An 18,845-nucleotide genomic window follows, 5' to 3' on the forward strand; every position below is an offset into this window, starting at 1 on the left:
GACGCATCGTTGTGAAATTGTAAGGGTGAATCGGCACCTCATAGAGCAAAGTTGGTTGACATTTTCTTGGAAGCGAAAGATAGTGCAGACATGGTGTGACCTGCTCGCTCTCCCAATTTGAATCTCATAGAGCATGTTTGGGATGGACTTGGGAGATGAATTGCACCACGTCACCATCCACGAACCACTCTCAAAGATTCGTGAGCAGCTCTGTGGGAAGAATGGGCATTATTGCCTCAACATGAGAGTGATGGCATCATTCACAGCATGCCCTATTATTGTCAGGCCTATACTACTGCCAGAGGTGGTCAGACCCCACACCGAGCATGTTAACCAGCTGTTGGAATGTGTGTGCACATCCATTAAGTTGGAAAAAAATGAAGAACATTTTTGTTTTCCATTATGCATGGTGCAGTTGTTTACATTCTGTATTCTTGACATTGTTTCTACTTTACTGTCACCTGTTTATACTGTTTCGTGGAAAGATAAACGCAATCTTGCAAAATTTACGTTTGTTGCTTTATGTTTGGACCAGTGTAAATTAGATTGGGAGTGCCGAGTACCAAGGATAGCTGAATAAAATGGAGGTTTCTTGCAGTTGATAGCTGTATGAGTACGATGATGGTGAAATCCAAACTTCAATGGATCTGCTACGATGACTATTACACCTTATGTGCCCAGTTAGCAACCTAATAGTGGGAAATGTAAATTTGTGCATTAGGGATGAAACTGGGCTATTGTCTAGCTTTCTGTGATTTATAAACTTGTTTTAGTGCATTTTTTAGCTGTACATTTTATGTTGTTTTATACCTGGTTTATTTAAATATACAGTACACATTTGTTTCTGACTCAAATTAAAGAAATTGTATTTTGCAGCATTTCTACGCTTCAGTTAGCCGCATGCTGGTAAAAATGGTGCAGGTACACAGTGATAAACCTCAAATGTGGAAACTTGCTGCTCGTTGGGAATTCGAAGAGAGTAATTCCGTGGAGAGTGCCCGGCAGTTTCTTCTCCGAGGCCTCAGATTTCACCCGGACTCAAAACTTCTCTACACAGAGGTACTACCAGAAAGACAAAGTTACCTTTCTGTTTTGTCTTTGCCTTTAGTGTTAAGGTTTGATTATTATTTGTCATGTTCTGCGTGAACTGCTGTACTGCTAGTTATTATCAAAACATGCATTTCTGACATCTGTTGCATAAAGTACAGTACATAATGTTCTTGCTTGTAACATTCTGTGTTGGTGGCATTATTAAAATCTTAGATGTAGTGCACAGTTTTAATTTATCCAGGAAATTCCTACATATCTTGTCCATTTCTAGCTGAAGGGCCAGTTCATTTTTTTCCCTATGTTTTGTGGTCTTCACACAACTTAAAACTGAGTGCTTCACTTTGTCTTATTTCTGCACGTCTAATTTCCTCTTTTTGAGTTTTAACTTAAAAATTTTGTGTAAGTAGGCTGAAGCAGCAAAGGTGCATTAACCACTAAGCCACATTGGCACAGTGGCTAGCACAAGTGCACGGATTACCACGGCACGTCTCCCTCCTCAAGCCAAATTCTCACTGCTGCCCCAGTATACTATAAATTCCTCCTCACACATGAACAGTGGACTGGAGCGACAGTGAGAATTTTGATTGAGGAGGGAGGCATGCCAGGGTAATCTGTGCAGTCGTGCTATCCACTGGGCCAAGGTGGCATTGCCTAGTAAGAAGGAGAATCCAGGTTCGATTCATGTACTCAGTACAAATTTTCACTTACTGCTTCAGTCTATATACATAAAATCGTACAAACAACTTTCTGATTAGGACAGCCACATCTCGGAGACGTTATGAATAACAATAACAACACTCAACACTTGATAACTATGCAAATTATCATAAAAATTACAATAATTAAAAAGTCAAAAATGATGAGGAGGTGCTTCCAAAAGGCACACAGCTGTATGAAGATGCTTTATTTGCAACTACCGGTTTCACATCAGTATAGATGCCTCATCATGTTTATAATTGTTACATTTCTGTACAGTAGACAGACAGTTATGGAGTCCCAGCTTTCGGGAAGTTATCCACATTAAAAGTCAAACCACAATGGTGGGTTGTCATAGAATTGAGTACAACCAAAAGATGCTTGTAAAAATGTACAAAGCATGACTACTGAATGAGTCAGGCCGTGTTCTTATAGTGTATCCTGTTGTCACAGAACTATTTACACCATTTAAACATTTTATTCTATTTAAATAATTTTGTGATGACAGGATACATTTTAAGAACATGTCTTGGCTCATTCAGCAGTTGTACTTTGTACATTTTTACAAGCATGTTTTGGGTGCACTCAATTTCATTATGACGTTTTGGTTTTACTTTTAACATGGATAACTTCCAAAAAGCTGGGACTCCATAATTGTCCACTTTTGGAAACACCTCCTCATCTTTCTTCAGTTTTTTAATTGTTGTAATTTTTATGATAATTTCAGTGGTTATGGAGTCTTGAGTGTTGTTTTTGCTATACAAGAAATCATATCTGTAAGGGACCAGTAAAGTCTCTCAAATTGCATCAGTTCGTTAACTTAAAAAATATTGTTTATAAAATGTAAAATTCTATTAAACCTGATTCATCAAAATCTCTCCACAGCTGCTACAACCTACATCCCTTTGAACCTGACAATTTTCAAATCCCCGATCGTCACATATTCACCATTCCCAGGTTATTAATTGCTTTTTATCTGGGAGTCTATCCTATCAACCTCTATACCTTTGTTGTGCCATGAGCTCTTTTCTCCCCAGTTTGATTCAGTACTACTTCATTAATTATTCAGTCTGCTCATCCCATCTAATTGCAGAATTCTTATGTAGGACCACATTTCAAAAATCTACAGTCTCTTTCTTTCTGTACTGTTTATTGTGTACAAATACTTTCAGTAAAGGCTTCCTAACACTCAAATTGATTTTCAGTGTTAATATGCTTCTCCTTTTCACAGAATATTTTCCTGCATTGTTGCTATTTTGATGCCCAAATTAGAAAACTGATGTACTATTTTTTGTGCCTCATTTCCTTGCCTGCTTCCCTCAGCATTACCCAATTTAAATAGACAGTGCTCCTTTAGTCTTGGTTTAATTTTCATGATAGTCGTCTCCGAACTCTTTTGAAGACACTATCCATACTATTCAACTGATCCTCCTCCTCCTAGTCCTTTGCTGTCTCTGGCAGAATTGCAGTGCTATTAGCAAACTTTCTAAGCTTTTATTTCAGCTCATTGCACTTTTATTCCCTTTCCAAATTTCTTCTTAGTTTGGTTTATTTTTTCTGAATATAAATATTGAGTGACATGGGGTGTAGGCCTCCAACTTCTGACAGTCTGTTCTCAACTGCTGCTTCCCTTTCATGTTCTTTTAACTCCTAGACCTGGAGTCTGGTTTTTGTAGAAGTTGCAGATTACTTTTTACTTCCTTAAATTCATCTCTGATAACTTTTTTTTGACGCAAGATAGCGGCCAAGTTGAAAGTGTATAATGTGCCTCCACGAAAAAACGTAAATTTTGGTAGTAAAAGGAAAACTTGTGCAAGTTGTAAGACTGAAATACAGAAGCTGAACAAACAGATATCCAGTCTACAGTTTACAATAGACGCTCAAAAGGTGGAAATAAGTAAACTACAATCTGAAAAACATGAGACGCTAATGAAGAAAGAAGACGCGGTCTCGGGAAAATGTCAGAGAATGACTGAAGGAAGTTGTACTCAGAAGGTAAAAGATGTGAAAGACAGTGAAAATTTAGTGCAAAAAAACTTTTGAAGTGCTTCCTGCCGTGGATTCAGTGAACACGTCGGAAAGGGTTGAAAAGTTGGAAAACAAAGTAGGCAAACCGATGCACATTGTAAGTAGGTCAAATAGTGAAAATACTGCGTCAGGAGATATTCTAAAAACTCCGAAAATAAGTGCGCACACCTACACTGCCACAGACTTCAATGCAACAAAGGAAACTACGTTAAAAAACGTATCTCCAGCGAAACTGCAAACTGAAGAACATTTAGAATACGTGCGGCAAAAAACAACACTAAGGTGAGAAGAAGAATCTTAAATCCTTCGGTTACAAAAAGTGTGAAACACAAAACAATCTGTGTGTTAGGTGATAGTCAAGGTCGTGAAATTTCTGCAATGTTGATGAGAACATGTAGTTTCTAGGCATCTGGTTTCATAAAGCCAGGGGCTCCATTGAGTGAAATAACAGACCTAACAACATCAACTGACGTAGCTAGTTTGAATAAAGACGATTTTGCCATGTTAATAGGAGGATCAAACGACGTCTATAGAATCGAGACACACAAGGTGATTACAGAAATGAGGAAATGTTTAAATAATTTAACCCACACAAATGTACTCATTGTGAACATCCCGCATCGTTGTGATTTACCACCCTGGTCGTGTGTGAACTGCGAAATTAATGTTGCAAACCAGTGTATCACTGAAATATGCGCTAACTTTAAGAATGTCGATATTTTAGACATAAACAGATTGGAGCGAAGGTTCCATACAGTCCATGGACTTCATTTAAATATGCCAGGAAAGAAATTACTAGCCGAAAAAATATGTACTCACATTTCGAAGAAGAGTGAAGAAAAAAGTATAAGTGACAAACAAACGGACATTAAGAAGTGCTTTAGACGAGTTCCAAGCTGTGCCATCGACCAAACGCAAATTACCAAGTGGTTTAAACCGATTAGGCAAGAAACAATCAATCAAGTCATCAGCCAAACGAAAATTACGAAATGGTTTAAACCGAAGAGGACAGACGTGGATGAAGCAAAACTTATACAAGCTCCAGAAGTTATCTCACCTGCTGATTGCCACCAGCGTACAGAAGCCACACACAAGAAAGATACAGAAATTTTTTTAGGGTAAGTGCTGTATTAGAAATGCCATTAGATAAAGAATCAGAAACCGTTTCAACTAAAGTTACTAAGTACCCAGATGTTGCTATACTACACCATAATGTTCAGTCACTCACAAATAGAATTTCCATGTTGGAAGCACTACTCCAGTATGCACTAAACGTGGACATAATTTGCATTACTGAACATTGGCTATGAAATGACGAAGTAAAATTAACCTCAATCTCAGGATATAGATTAGCAAGTCATTTTAGCCCAGAGTTTTCCAAACATGGTGGCTCTGCTATCTTTGTGAAAGAACAAATAAAGTTCTGTGATGTCAGTAAAAGTTATATTGACTCAATTGAAAAAGACTTTGAACTTTCCATTACCAAACTGCCAGAGCTTAATTTCATAGTTATTAACATATGTAGAGCACCAAGTGGAAACCTGTCAGTCTTCATGAATAAACTAGAGGTTCTGCTGAACAGGATCAGTACACTAAATATGAAGATAGTGCTTTGTGGGGATTTCAATGTTGATTTTTCAAAAGACAGCAGCAGCAGCAGAGATGCTTTGATAAATATGACCAACACATTCAATATGATCCCCACAATACACTGTCTAACAAGATTAACAGAATGCACAAATTCCATTATTGGCCAAATATTCATCTCAGAAACAACTTACAGATTCACAAGCAGAGTACTGAGCATGGGTTATAGTGATCATGAGGCATAGCTGCTGTGTATAGAAATGCCAACAAGTAGTAGCAGTTCCGGAAAAGTAGTTGAAAAAAGAACCTTTTCTGAAGATAACATTATAATTTTTAATCTCTTACTGGCGAAGGAAAACTGGGAAAGCATTGCCACTCAGAACAATGTTGATAGCATGTACATGAGTTTTCAGAGCATCTTTCTTCATTATTTTAATGTAGCAATTCCAAAAGTAGTAAAAACAGTAAAACCTAACAATAATAAGCAATGGTTAACTAAAGGCATAAAAATTTCCTGTGAGAGAAACAGATTTCTGCAGTACTCTTGTAAGAAATATAGAGTAACCCAAGAATTCGCAGATTATTCAAAAGCCTACAAAAGAATCTATGGTAGAGTAGTCAAAGAGGCAAAAATTATGTGGAATGACTATTTGATAAGAAACTCATCTAACAAAATGAGATCCACATGGAGAGTTATAAAGAAAGAAACTTGTAGCTCAGTGCCAAAGAAACAGAATGTATCATTAACACTAGAAGGCTCTCAAAAGTCACAGACCAAATTCAGTTGTGGAAAAATTCAATTAATACTTTACGTCACTAGCTGAAGACCTCATTCAAGTACACTGTCAAGGACCAGTCCCAAGTTTCTCCAGCAAGTCAGTGATCTCGACTGCTTCTGTGTATGTGTATGAAACAAACCCCAATGAAATTATAAGTAAAATTAAATCATTAAGCAATAAAATGTCAAGTGGTCTTGATGAAGTACCTGATTTCATATTAAAAGCATGTGCTCACCACATAACAAACCCCTTGGCAAAAATTTTCAACATCTCTTTAAAAACTGGTGTATTCCCAGATATTTTTAAAATGACAAACTGCGTATTGGCTTCTATCTGGGGTTCTTCGGCCGACGTTCATCTAATGATTTTTCTGACGTTTCGCCAGCACGAGTGGCTGGCATTGTCAAAGCTTCACCCTCTATTGCCAGTGGTGAACTGGAGCCGAGCTCGCAGCCGCAGACTATATGTACCTGGCGCGCCAACGTCCGAGGGCTTCTCCGCGGTCATTTCCAGTGCGGTTCTCCTCTTGCTACCTGCGACGGTCGTTCGCTGCAGTACGGGAAGCCAGGATCCGTTTACCTTAAGGCTTTCCTCTTTCTTGTTCAAACTGTTCGCGTGTTTTTGTATTTCTACAGCTTCTCTGAACAAGCGCGTGTGATAGTGGTTCTCTACAGCCAGAACTTCCGTGTCGGCGAATTTTATTACGTGGTCGGTCTCATTCAGTGCGTGTTCTGCCACGGCCGATTTCTCCACCTGCCCCAACCTGCAATGTCGCTTATGCTCCTTGATCCTGGTGTTAATGGATCGTCCAGTCATTCCGACATAAACTTTTCCGCATGTGCATGGTATGCGGTATATTCCCGACATTGCAAGTGGGTCTCTTTTCTCCTTCGCCGATCTAAGGCACTCTTTGATCTTCCTTGTCGGTTTGAAAACCGTCTTTACGCCATGTTTGCGCAATATACGGCCGATTCTGTCCGTCACTCTGGGAATGTATGGCAGAAATGCCGTACCAGACATTTCTTTTTCTGGTTCCTTACTTCGCCTAGTGTTTGGTTCAGTTACCCTTCTAATATAATTTGTGGAGTACCCATTGCTCCTCAGGACAGTTTCCAGGTGTTGCATTTCTTGTTTGAGCAAACATGGCGTAAAGACGGTTTTCAAACCGACAAGGAAGATCAAAGAGTGTCTTAGATCGGCGAAGGAGAAAAGAGACCCACTTGCAATGTCGGGAATATACCGCATACCATGCACATGCGGAAAAGTTTATGTCGGAATGACTGGACGATCCATTAACACCAGGATCAAGGAGCATAAGCGACATTGCAGATTGGGGCAGGTGGAGAAATCGGCCGTGGCAGAACACGCACTGAATGAGACCGACCACGTAATAAAATTCGCCGACACGGAAGTTCTGGCTGTAGAGAACCACTATCACACGCGCTTGTTCAGAGAAGCTGTAGAAATACAAAAACACGCGAACAGTTTGAACAAGAAAGAGGAAAGCCTTAAGGTAAACAGATCCTGGCTTCCCGTACTGCAGCGAATGACCGTCGCAGGTAGCAAGAGGAGAACCGCACCGGAAATGACCGCGGAGAAGCCCTCGGACGTTGGCGTCACAGGTACATATAGTCTGCGGCCGCGAGCTCGGCTCCAGTTCACCACCGGCAATGGAGGGTGAAGCTTTGACAATGCCAGCCACTCGTGCTGGCGAAACGTCAGAAAAATCATTAGATGAACGTCGGCCGAAGAACCCGAGACAGAAGCCAATAGGCAGTTTGTCAACAAGTGGCCACGAAAACCTCAACAATTTTGTATTTTTAAAATAGCAAAAGTTTCACCACTGCTAAAAAAAGGTTCTTCTGAAAAAAATATCAAACTACTGACCCGTGTCACAGTTAAGTTCCTTCTCAAAAATTCTAGAAAAACTCTTCTATGACAGGCTTTTAAGTTTCATAAATAAATATGCACCTCTTACAGTACAACAACATGGTTTTAGAAAGTCTAAATCTACACAGACAGCAATTTTCGAATTCTTAGACTGCATTTTAAAATCCCTTGATCAACATAAATTAGCTGGGTATTTTTCTAGATCTATCAAAAGCCTTCGATGTCCTGGACCATAACATTCTGCTCGAAAAATTAGAAAGATGAGGAGGAAGAGGTGTAGCACATAGCTGGTTGTGTTCATACCTAAAAAACCGCAGGCAGAAAGTATCACTTCAGTATGAATTCAACAAAATGAATAAAACAAGAAACAATTCCTTTCTTTCTAGGGAATTACCAATAAAATATGGTGTACCACAGGGCTCAATCTTAGGTCCACTACTCTTCTTGATTTATGTGGACGACTTAGTTGAATATATGAGTCCCACAAAAACTATCCTGTTTGCCGATGACACCAGCATATTGCTCACTGGATCCAGTCCAGAAACTTTGCGGTCCACAGCAAAAGTTCTATGAAAAGACTTTGAGTGGTTCACAAAAAACAAACTCATTATAAATACTGAAAAAACTGTGTGTGTCGATTTTCATTTAATTCCTCCAACTAATCAAATGTCTATTCAAGCCCAATTAAAAAATGATCCCCTAGAAAATGTAAGCATCACAAAATTCTTGAGTCTTTGAGTTCAGCAAGACTTTAAGTGGGATGCACATATAAATAACTTGTGTAGAAAACTATCATCTGTGTGCTATGGCCTAAGAATTTTAAAGGCTACAACAAGCAAAACAACAGTATTGCAGGCATACTATGCACAGTTCCACTCACTAATCAGATATGGGATCATTTTCTGGGGATACTCAACTCACAGTGTAAAGGTTTTTAGAATGCAAAAAAGAGCTTTAAGAATAATTTGTGGCCTTAAAAAGATGGAGTCCTGTAAATCCCATTTTACTGAGCTTGGTGTCCTAAATGTTCCAAGTTTATTCATTTATGAAACTATCTTGTTCACTAGGGACTACCTCCTGAAAACAGGCAAACTGCTACAGAACAAAAGTGTACACAACTATAGTACCAGAAGGGAATCAAATATATATCAAAAATATCACAGAACAACCACCTATCAGAGGAGCATAATTAACATTGGTGTAATACTACACAATAAGATAGCAGAGGAAATAAAAAAATACTACTCGTCCAATATTTAAAGCTAAACTAAAGGCATTTCTAATAAAGCACTGTTTCTATTCTGCCAGAGAATTTCTGAATAAGTAACAAAATTAATTGTAGTAGGTACCTAATTTTTAATTGCTAATACTATGTATTATTGTAACTTATCTTTGACCTGTCCAATATCAATTGTACAATTTGTGCTATATGATAAAACTGGACCAATAAAAAATCAAATCAAATCAAATCAAACAGTGTCAAGAACATTTCCTAAATCTACAGATTCTATAAATAGGGATACCATCTTTCAAGAAACCCTGAGCTGTGCACAACTTCTCTATCATACGTAATGAAGAAAATCGTCATAGTTTACTACAAATATTATGTAGTACCTATAATTTTTGAACAATCAAAATTTAGTTTGAAAATTGTCAACACAAAAATAAAAAAGGAAGTCTTTTTCCTTTTCATTCACATTTGTAATGTACAGACTTTCCATTTAAACATGAAATGATTTTTTAAATTAACATTTACAAGCAGTGTAATAAGTTCAGTTCAAAGTTGACATAAAAAAGAGAAATTAAAAGTCTTGAAGAAAATGTCGAACAGTAATATTATCATTGTTTTGTAGTTTTGAGTGCATATTTTGTGTTGCTCTTTGCTGCATTCAGTAGTCCTTCACTGTACCTACCCCCCCCCCCCCCCCAGGCCCCCCCCCTCTCCCTCCCCAAGAAAATTGAAAAACTCATCACAACTGTAAGAAAAGTCCACTTTTATTTGAAGTTCTCTGTTCACTAAGTCCATGGGCATCAGATTTCTTTCTTTTGACCACTGTTCTTAATCATACTGAAAATTCTTTCAGCAATTAAGTTAATGGTGGGACTTGAAAATATATATGATATAAGCCAGAATGAGGGATATTAATTGTGGTCTACTGCTTGAAGAAATGTACCCAGATCTGGTCTTCTGCTTTACTTCTATCCTGTCCAGCATATGCATTCTGGAAATCAGAGAATGCATCGTATAAATGATCTTAATCCAAGTTGCCATTAAATTTGTTGATAACCTTTAAAACAAACTGCCATTGCAGACATTAATCTTCTTGTTCTATAAGCAAAAACTTGCAAGCAGATTGAACACATTGTTCTCAGAGAAGTTATAGTTTTGCGACAAACAATTAATGTATAGTGAATAGAAAGATTGTGCATCATTTTCAAAGCTCAGCCTATGTGATTTTGGTATTCCTGCCAAGATTTCATGACTTTTCTTTCCTAAGATTTTGTCTTGTTTCCTACTCTTCAGCTTACTCTTGAGGTCCCTTATTATACTGTCTAACTCGACAGAAGTAACTTAGCCATTTCCCAGTTTCCTTACAGCAGTTTCAAACTGGAGAGAAATACGCTGCATCGTGCTCCCCGTTTGGTATCACAAATTGCCAAATCAATCTAACAGTTCTCCTCACCCTTTGAAATGAAACGGGACTTGATGGCAGGCCAGCAGTACTTCAACTGCAGGAAGTAGCGAGAGCCATCTTGTACAGAAGTACTGTAATATTTTCTTAAACTCTGTCTCCACAGACTCTGAAAATTCTCTCTGTGACTGAATATTTGATGCAAAGGAACCAAATTCACTGAAGGAGGTGGCGCATAGTCTCTACATCATAATGAAATGTTTTAAGACAACGTGTACAGTATTATTCATGATTGGCAGCTTCAGTTACCTTTCAAAATAGGTTGATTTTCGTTTTTCAGTAAGACAGAAACTTGGATTATTTTTGCCGTAGTTCACTGGAGCATGTAAGCACTGTTCGCACTTGCTTGATTCGGGTGCAAGCAATTAGATTGTATAATGTTGTTTATTACATGCAGAATGTCTTTGTGTGTTTCTTTGGAGTCTTCATAAAAATCTGCAATCTCTAACTATCCTGTGGTTAACATCAAATTACTGAACTGCATAAAGGAGTTTTCTTCTTCTTCTTCTTCTTCTTCTTCTTCTTCTTCATCGGTTTGAAGCATCTGAGGACACAAAAAAAATAAAAGGCTTTATGAAGCGTGCCTGTGACTACATCTTGATTGTATGGGCCAATAACATTTTCTGAGGTAGCTGTTCTTACACACAAGATTTTAGATGCAATATTACTGTCTGGAAACAGGGAATGATGCATTTCATTTGGCAAGCTAATGACTTGTAGTTAAGGCCGTGTTTTACGCTGTGACAGGCAGATGTGACTTTAGCACTTATTGTGGCATCTTCTTCAGAAGTGTGCTTCTTCATAAAGGAAGTTGTAATTGTTTTCTTTTTATGACATTGCTGTTTTGTGCCAGAATGTATTTTTGTGTCTTCTGGTGAGCGACTACGTCCTTTAATCCCTAAAATTTTATTGAAAATGTGGCGGGGCAAATCACTTACTTTGCTTTGAACTAATTTTCTTTCTTCTGTCATGTGAAAAAAAACTTTGTCTTCTAACCAGTCTTTGTTGAAAGTAGTATATCTTTTTAGCTTTCTTCTTCAGAACAGACGAATTTGACAAACCCTTTCATTAGAGGAAGGACGTATCATCTTTTCCAAACACAAGTCTTTTCTAATTTTAAAATGTTCGCACTTGATGTGAAATGCGCCGGCAACTTAACTTACGGGTAATCCTTATTTTAACAGACAAAGGTGTATTTTGAATCGTGTATAGTGATTGAAGGGGGAAATTCTTACATCATTCTTTCTATTTGAGGAAATGCACTTTTTATTCTTCGCATGATTAACAAATTTAACACAGGGTGGGATAAAAGTGTCTCCAGAGTCCTTTTACTCGAGATCTTGGACAGCACTTTAAATTCTGGGACCATCCCACTGAAAACTGGACAGGTGGCAACGCTATCTATAATATAAATGTGGGATTTGTCTTTCTGTATTCCATTATAATGCAGTTGTTTGTGATTAAGCTACTTCAAAACTTTGTTTTATAATGTGTATATTACCTTTATCTTTTGTAGGCATTCCATTTGGAACTTGCTTATGTTAAAAAATTGCGAGCTGAGCTGGACCAGAAAAAAGAAAAGGAAGCATCGACAGCTGCCACAGATGCTCCTTCAACTGTGAGTGGAGATGCGCAGAGTGCAGCAGATACCTCCAAAATATCCACAACACAGCAGTTCCAAGATGAGGCAATCGATGAGGTGATTTCAAAATTTGGCTAAATGTTTTTGAAGCACTACACAATTTATACAGCATAGGCAAAATTATTACTGGCCCAGAAAATATTTACAATAAGACTGAAACAGGAGTGACCCATGTGTACGAACATCACAGAAGATGCTGGGAATGGCCACCATTGATGTCGATGTAGTGCTGTGCTCGATTTATCAAACTTTGTTCTGCTGTCGCTCTTCTAGTAAGTGAGGATTATTCGAGTACACCTGATCCTTCAATTTTCCCCATAGGTGAACATCAGAGGGAGCGAGACCAGGCTATCAAGATGGCCAGGAGATTGTCCTGTCTCTGCTGATTGTCCTCTTGTGACCGAACACTTTATGCACTCACCACAAGGTTGTCAAGGCAGTGTGAGCTTTTCCCATCTTGCTGAAAATATCTATACAGTTCATCATCTTCTGTGAGTTGATCTGCATAGGTATTAAACAGTTCCTGGGCTTACTGGTTAGCATTAACAGTTTGGTGGAGAAATAGATTTAAGATGGGGACACCATACATTGCTTACCAAACATCAGTATTGATATTATGCAGTGGCTCTCCATAGTAGTGATGGGATTTTCTGATACATAATGGGACATGTTCTGTGAGTTCACACACCCTGACAGGCTGGGCCAAGTCTTATCTGAAGAAATGAGAAACTTATGATCCAGAAGTTCTGATTCCTTTTCCCTCAGAAACCACAAGGGCAGAACTCAACACATGAAAGAGTTCTTTTGGATGCAGTAACCAAAAAAAAAAAAAAAACAAAAAAACGTTCAGAGCAGTAAATCTATAAGTATACAGATGCAGATCCTTCTTGATAATGTTTGAACAAGATGATCTCTTTAATTCCCACCTGCACGATAAATGGCATTGAGATTTTATTTGACTTTGTTACAAGCTTTTCTTCACTTGAGCATTGTTTTCTGGTGTTCAAACTCATTTCACATAGTTGTGGTTTTAATTTGCTACACAGCTGGTTTTATGCCATTTAGCCACGAAGTTTTGCATTGTGATTTTTTTGGAGGTTTTCACAAAACACATTGGGTCTTAACTTTTGCACAGGCAAGTTTATCATGAATTTGCTTTGCATAACACTTAAAAGAGAATGTGTGGTGTGTGTGGTTTTTTATAATGGTCACTAAAACCATTTTCTCCTGTCACTCACTTAAACATAATGATACAGGCACGATCTTGAGACAGAGTATGCAGGATATGTGCATTCAGAGACATGTGACAGCAACCAGTTGGTTTATCAAAATCATGTTTTCCAGCATTTTCTGTGAAGGCAGTTGTCTTTTCAATAATAAAGGTCAGTTCTTCATTAGTCTTACAAATACTTTCCAGCCCAGTTTTAGTTTTCTCATCCTGTAGAAATTATCTGTGAATTATTTAGATTATATGATATAGGTTTTCTCACACAATTGATTAATAAATGTAAACTAGAAAAAGTCACTCATTGGACCATAAAGTTTTCCAAGTATGGTATCACATTATAGTGTAAGAAAGTATTCTGGAGAAACCAATGTTTTGGCCATGGTTACATTGGCCTCCTCTTGGGTCACAATTAGACCCAAAAGAAGGCCACTATAACTGTGGCGGAAACATTGGTCCCCCAGTATAATTTTTTTTACAGTATGACGTGGTACCATACTCGTGACAAATTTCAATCATCAGTTGCAAGTACATTTTAGTGTTTAGCAGATGTCTATATCTCCTTCATAGAAGGATAATGCCATGGTATTTTCAGAAATTTGCGTATTGTATGTGTTTGACAATTGTCAGACCGTGTTTAAAATAATCACATACAATATGCAAATTTCTGACCATACTGTGGCATTATCCTTCTGTGAAGAAGATATTGATATCTGGTAAACTAAGCTTCTGAAGATGGTAAATTAATTTGTTGAAGCCAGTAAAACATACTAAAATTTACTTGCAACTGATGACTGAAATTTATCCTGAAAAAATAATACTACAGTTGCTGAAAATTACAGCCATTAGTAAAATTTTACAGAAGATTACTACGGGATGAGAAGTTCCGCCTTATGCAAGACACCTTTTTTCTTTTGTTTCACCCATACATGTTTCAGCACTTTTGTGCTATCATCAGTGGGTTCTATTTTTATTTTTAACTGTAAATTTGTTGTTAACATATTAACATTTTCGTCGTTTACAACATAGTGTAAAAGTTGCATTTATAACTTAATTAGCGAAAAGTAACATACCTTACATTATATTATTGTCCTCTTGTTTTGGTAGCTGTTATGCTACACAATATACAACATGTCATCTGCAAACATCAAAACGTAATTTATTTTCTATTAGTTATGTATTTACTAACGGAAATAAGACTGTATCACATTTTCTTTCTGTAACTTACAGTTTTGAAGTTGTTGTACGTTTTCCTGTTTTGTTGGCGAAGTAAATGGACCTTACTTCTTTGCCTGTGTTCGTGTGGTAATGTAGTTTTTCGATTACTCAAAACATAGGCGGAGTTTTCGCTGCCATTACGTGTTGTTGTGGCTGTGTGGCGTTCATTTGTTTCGTAGCGTGTTCTGCTGGCTGAGGCGCGCGAGTTTGAATTGTATTTGGTGTTAGTTGTGTGTGGTTTATGTGGGTTTGCCTGTGTGTGATGAGTACCGGGGCAGAGACAGTGTGTGTGTGTGTGTGTGTGTGTGTGTGTGTGTGTGTGTGTGTGTGTGTGTGTTTTACTTGTATAGTTCTTCTATTGTGGCGAAGAGAGTTTTGTTGCACAGTGATGTGTATTCATTGAGTACTTTCTTTCCTTGGGCTATCGATTTTTGGATGTGGTAGTTTTCTTCTATAGTTAATTTTTGGTATAGGCTGCTGCTAGTTTTTAGGATGTGAAGGTCAGTTTCAATGTTTGTTGGGTGGTGGTTGTGTGCTACCAAGTGGTCTGCAAATGTTGAGTGTGTGCTATTGCTTTTCAGTGCTCTGAGGTGTTCATTATATCTGGTTCTGAAGGTCCTGCATGTTTGGCCCACATATACAGATTGACAGCAGTTGCAAGTAAGTTGGTAGATGCCAGACTGACTGACTATTTGTCAGTGTTGGTGGTAATTCTTCCAAGTCTGCTCTGTATTATGTATTTGTAATCGAAAAACTGCATTACCACACGAACACAGGCAAAGAAGTAAGCCCATTTACTTCGCCAACAAAACACAAAACGTACCACAACTTCAAAACTATGACATGTTGTATATTGTGTAGCATAACAGCTACCAAAACAAGAGGACAATAATATAATGTAAGTTAAAAATAAAAATAGAACTCAATGATGATAGCACAAAAGTGCTGAAACATGTATGGGTGAAACAAAAGAAAAAAGGTGTCTTGCATAAGGCGGAACTTCTCATCACATTTTCTTAGCAAGCACAGAGACAAGAAGAAGAACTGCACCACAAGATGATTATTTCTACACCAAACCAGGTATTTCCATCACAGCTCTTCAACAAATATCAGAACACAACCATCAGACTTCATAAAACCATACTCAACATTAAGTTCAATAAACTATGTTTGGCATATAAAATTGTACCTAACTATGTAACAATAACTGTAAACAACATGTCACCAGCAGCACAGCAGACAAAACGTAAGGCAGAAATCATGTGGATAAAGCAAGAAATCCGGTCTTTGTATTCCAAAAAACAGACTCTGAATATTGAATTATACAGATTGCATTTAGAATTAGCTAATCACATAACATACCCACCATTTTTTGACGAACTAATATACAGGGTTAGAACATACACTGAGACCATAATAGGCAGAAAACAGACAATCCAACAAAAGAAACTCACAAAAATGTTAAATCACACAAACACACACCAATACAACCAACACACCTTTCACAAAAGAGTGATTAATCTAATAGATATAAAATTATCTGAACAAGAAAGCAGCCTACTTGAAAAGGGTCCCAAACATAACATTAACACAATGGTGTCACATAGGACAGTAGAAAATATCATAACAGAAACTGAAAACATCATAAAGCAACAAGAAACACTAAACACACCTGAATTTAATGCAAACCTAACAAGAGAACTAGTTGCTGAGGAAATAAGAAATATAATCAAAGAGAACAAAACCACCATAAAAGAAAACACTAGGACCCCTGAAGAAAAAACCTACATAAAACTACAAAATAAATTAACACAAGAAAATGCCATCATCACAAAATCTGACAAAGGTAATTCAATAGTAGTCATAAACAAACAGGAATACATTCACAAAACATTAGAATTCATCCAAAGCAACAACATCACAGAATTAACAAGTGACCCAACAAACCGATACCAAAGTAAGTTGCAGAAAACCCTGAGAAACATAGAAATAATTTTCACAGAAACACAGATTAAAAAAATGATACAGAAAAATCCCAAGACCCCCACCCTAAAATCATTGCCCAAAGTTCACAAACCAGGATTACCAATACGTCCATTAATTAACTTCACCAAAGCACCAACATACCACTTAGCCAGACACACACACACACACACACACACACACACACACACACACACACACACACACTCTGCTACAGACAATATACAAATACACTGACAACAGAAGTCTAAAGAACTCAAGTGACTTAATAGAAAAAATAAAAAATGAAAACATACCAAACACAGCAACATTGGTTTCATTTAATATAATTTCAATGTACACACACATCCCAACAGAAGAAACCATCAACATAATAGAAAGAAACCTCCAACTGCAAGGAAACACACCCACAACAAACATACAAGAAATATTAGCCATACTCAGGCTCATCACAGAACAGAACTACTTCACATTCAACAACAGATTTTACTCTCAACAAGATGGACTACCCATGGGATCCCCAATCAGTGGCCTCCTAGCTGACATTTTCCTCAACCAGATAGAAAAACAAATCTTTGACAAAATAGTAATACCAAAACAGTACAAAATAATATATTGGTACAGATACGTAGATGACATAATTTGCTTAATAGATGAACCACTGTCCCGCATAAAAGAACTTCATGATAACATAAACTCCATCCACCCACAAATACAATTCACCATAGAAACACAAACAGATGAAAAACTTAATTTCTTAGATCTCACTATACACAAGAGTAACAACAAACATGAATTCACAATCTACAGAAAACCCACACTCACCAGCACCATTATTCATAACCAATCTAATCACCCCATAACCCACAAAGAAGCCAGCTTCAGATATTTACTTCACAGGCTGAACAAAATACCCATGAATAAGCATGACTACACACAAGAACTGAACACAATAAAACAAATTGCACAGGAGAATGGATATGATGCAAAGAGAGTAGACAAAATAAACCACAAAATACAAAAACAAACAGCATATAACCATGAAACACACACACATACAAACACAACTCATCACACAACAAATCGGCAGACAGCAAGCAACAAATGGCACATAATGACTTACAACAACAAAGTCACACACAGGTTGGGTAATATACTAAAGAAACAAGGACTCAACATAGCATACAGAACCAACAACACAATACAGAGCAGACTTGGAAGAATTACCACCAACACTGCAAATACAGCCAGCCTGGCATCTACCAACTTACTTGCAACTGCTGTCAGTCTGTATATGTGGGCCAAATATGCAGGACCTTCAGAACCAGATATAATGAACACCTCAGAGCACTGAAAAGCAATAGCACACACCAAACATTTGCAGACCACTTGGTAGCACACAACCACCACCCAACAAACATTGAAACTGACCTTCACATCCTAAAAACTAGCAGCAGCCTATACCAAAAATTAACTATAGAAGAAAACTACCACATCCAAAAATCAATAGCCCAAGGAAAGAAAGTACTCAATGAATACACATCACTGTGCAACAAAACTCTCTTCGCCACAATAGAAGAACTATACAAGTAAAACACACACACACACACACACACACACACACACACACACACACAAATCCTCTCTCTTTTCTTTCTTTCTTTATTTCTTTCATTCAGTCTCTCTCTCTCTCTCTCTCTCTCTCTCTCTCTCTCTCTCACACACACACACACACACACTCTGTCTCTGCCCCAGTACTCATCACACACAGGCAAACCCACATAAACCACACACAACTAACACCAAATACAATTCAAACTCGCGCGCCTCAGCCAGCAGAACACGCTACGAAACAAATGAACGCCACACAGCCACAACAACACGTAATGGCAGCGAAAACTCCGCCTATGTTTTGAGTAATCGAAAAACTGCATTACCACACGAACACAGGCAAAGAAGTAAGCCCATTTACTTCGCCAACAAAACAGGAAAACGTACAACAACTTCAAAACTGTAAGTTACAGAAAGAAAATGTGATACAGTCTTATTTCCGT

General features: G+C 37.7%; 1 protein-coding gene across 1 annotated transcript in view; it reads left to right on the forward strand.

Moving 5' to 3' along the window:
- The window catches only part of LOC126253348 (U3 small nucleolar RNA-associated protein 6 homolog), a 130,004-nt gene that overhangs the window by 47,705 nt on the left and 63,454 nt on the right, over window positions 1–18,845 (forward strand). The window contains exons 4-5 of the mRNA XM_049954618.1: window positions 877–1,059; window positions 12,240–12,422. Of these exons, the coding sequence (XP_049810575.1) occupies window positions 877–1,059; window positions 12,240–12,422 (366 nt within the window). The remainder of the gene's footprint in view (window positions 1–876; window positions 1,060–12,239; window positions 12,423–18,845) is intronic.

This window comes from Schistocerca nitens, chromosome 4 (assembly GCF_023898315.1).
Source record: "Schistocerca nitens isolate TAMUIC-IGC-003100 chromosome 4, iqSchNite1.1, whole genome shotgun sequence".
Classification (NCBI taxonomy): Eukaryota; Metazoa; Arthropoda; class Insecta; order Orthoptera; family Acrididae; genus Schistocerca; species Schistocerca nitens.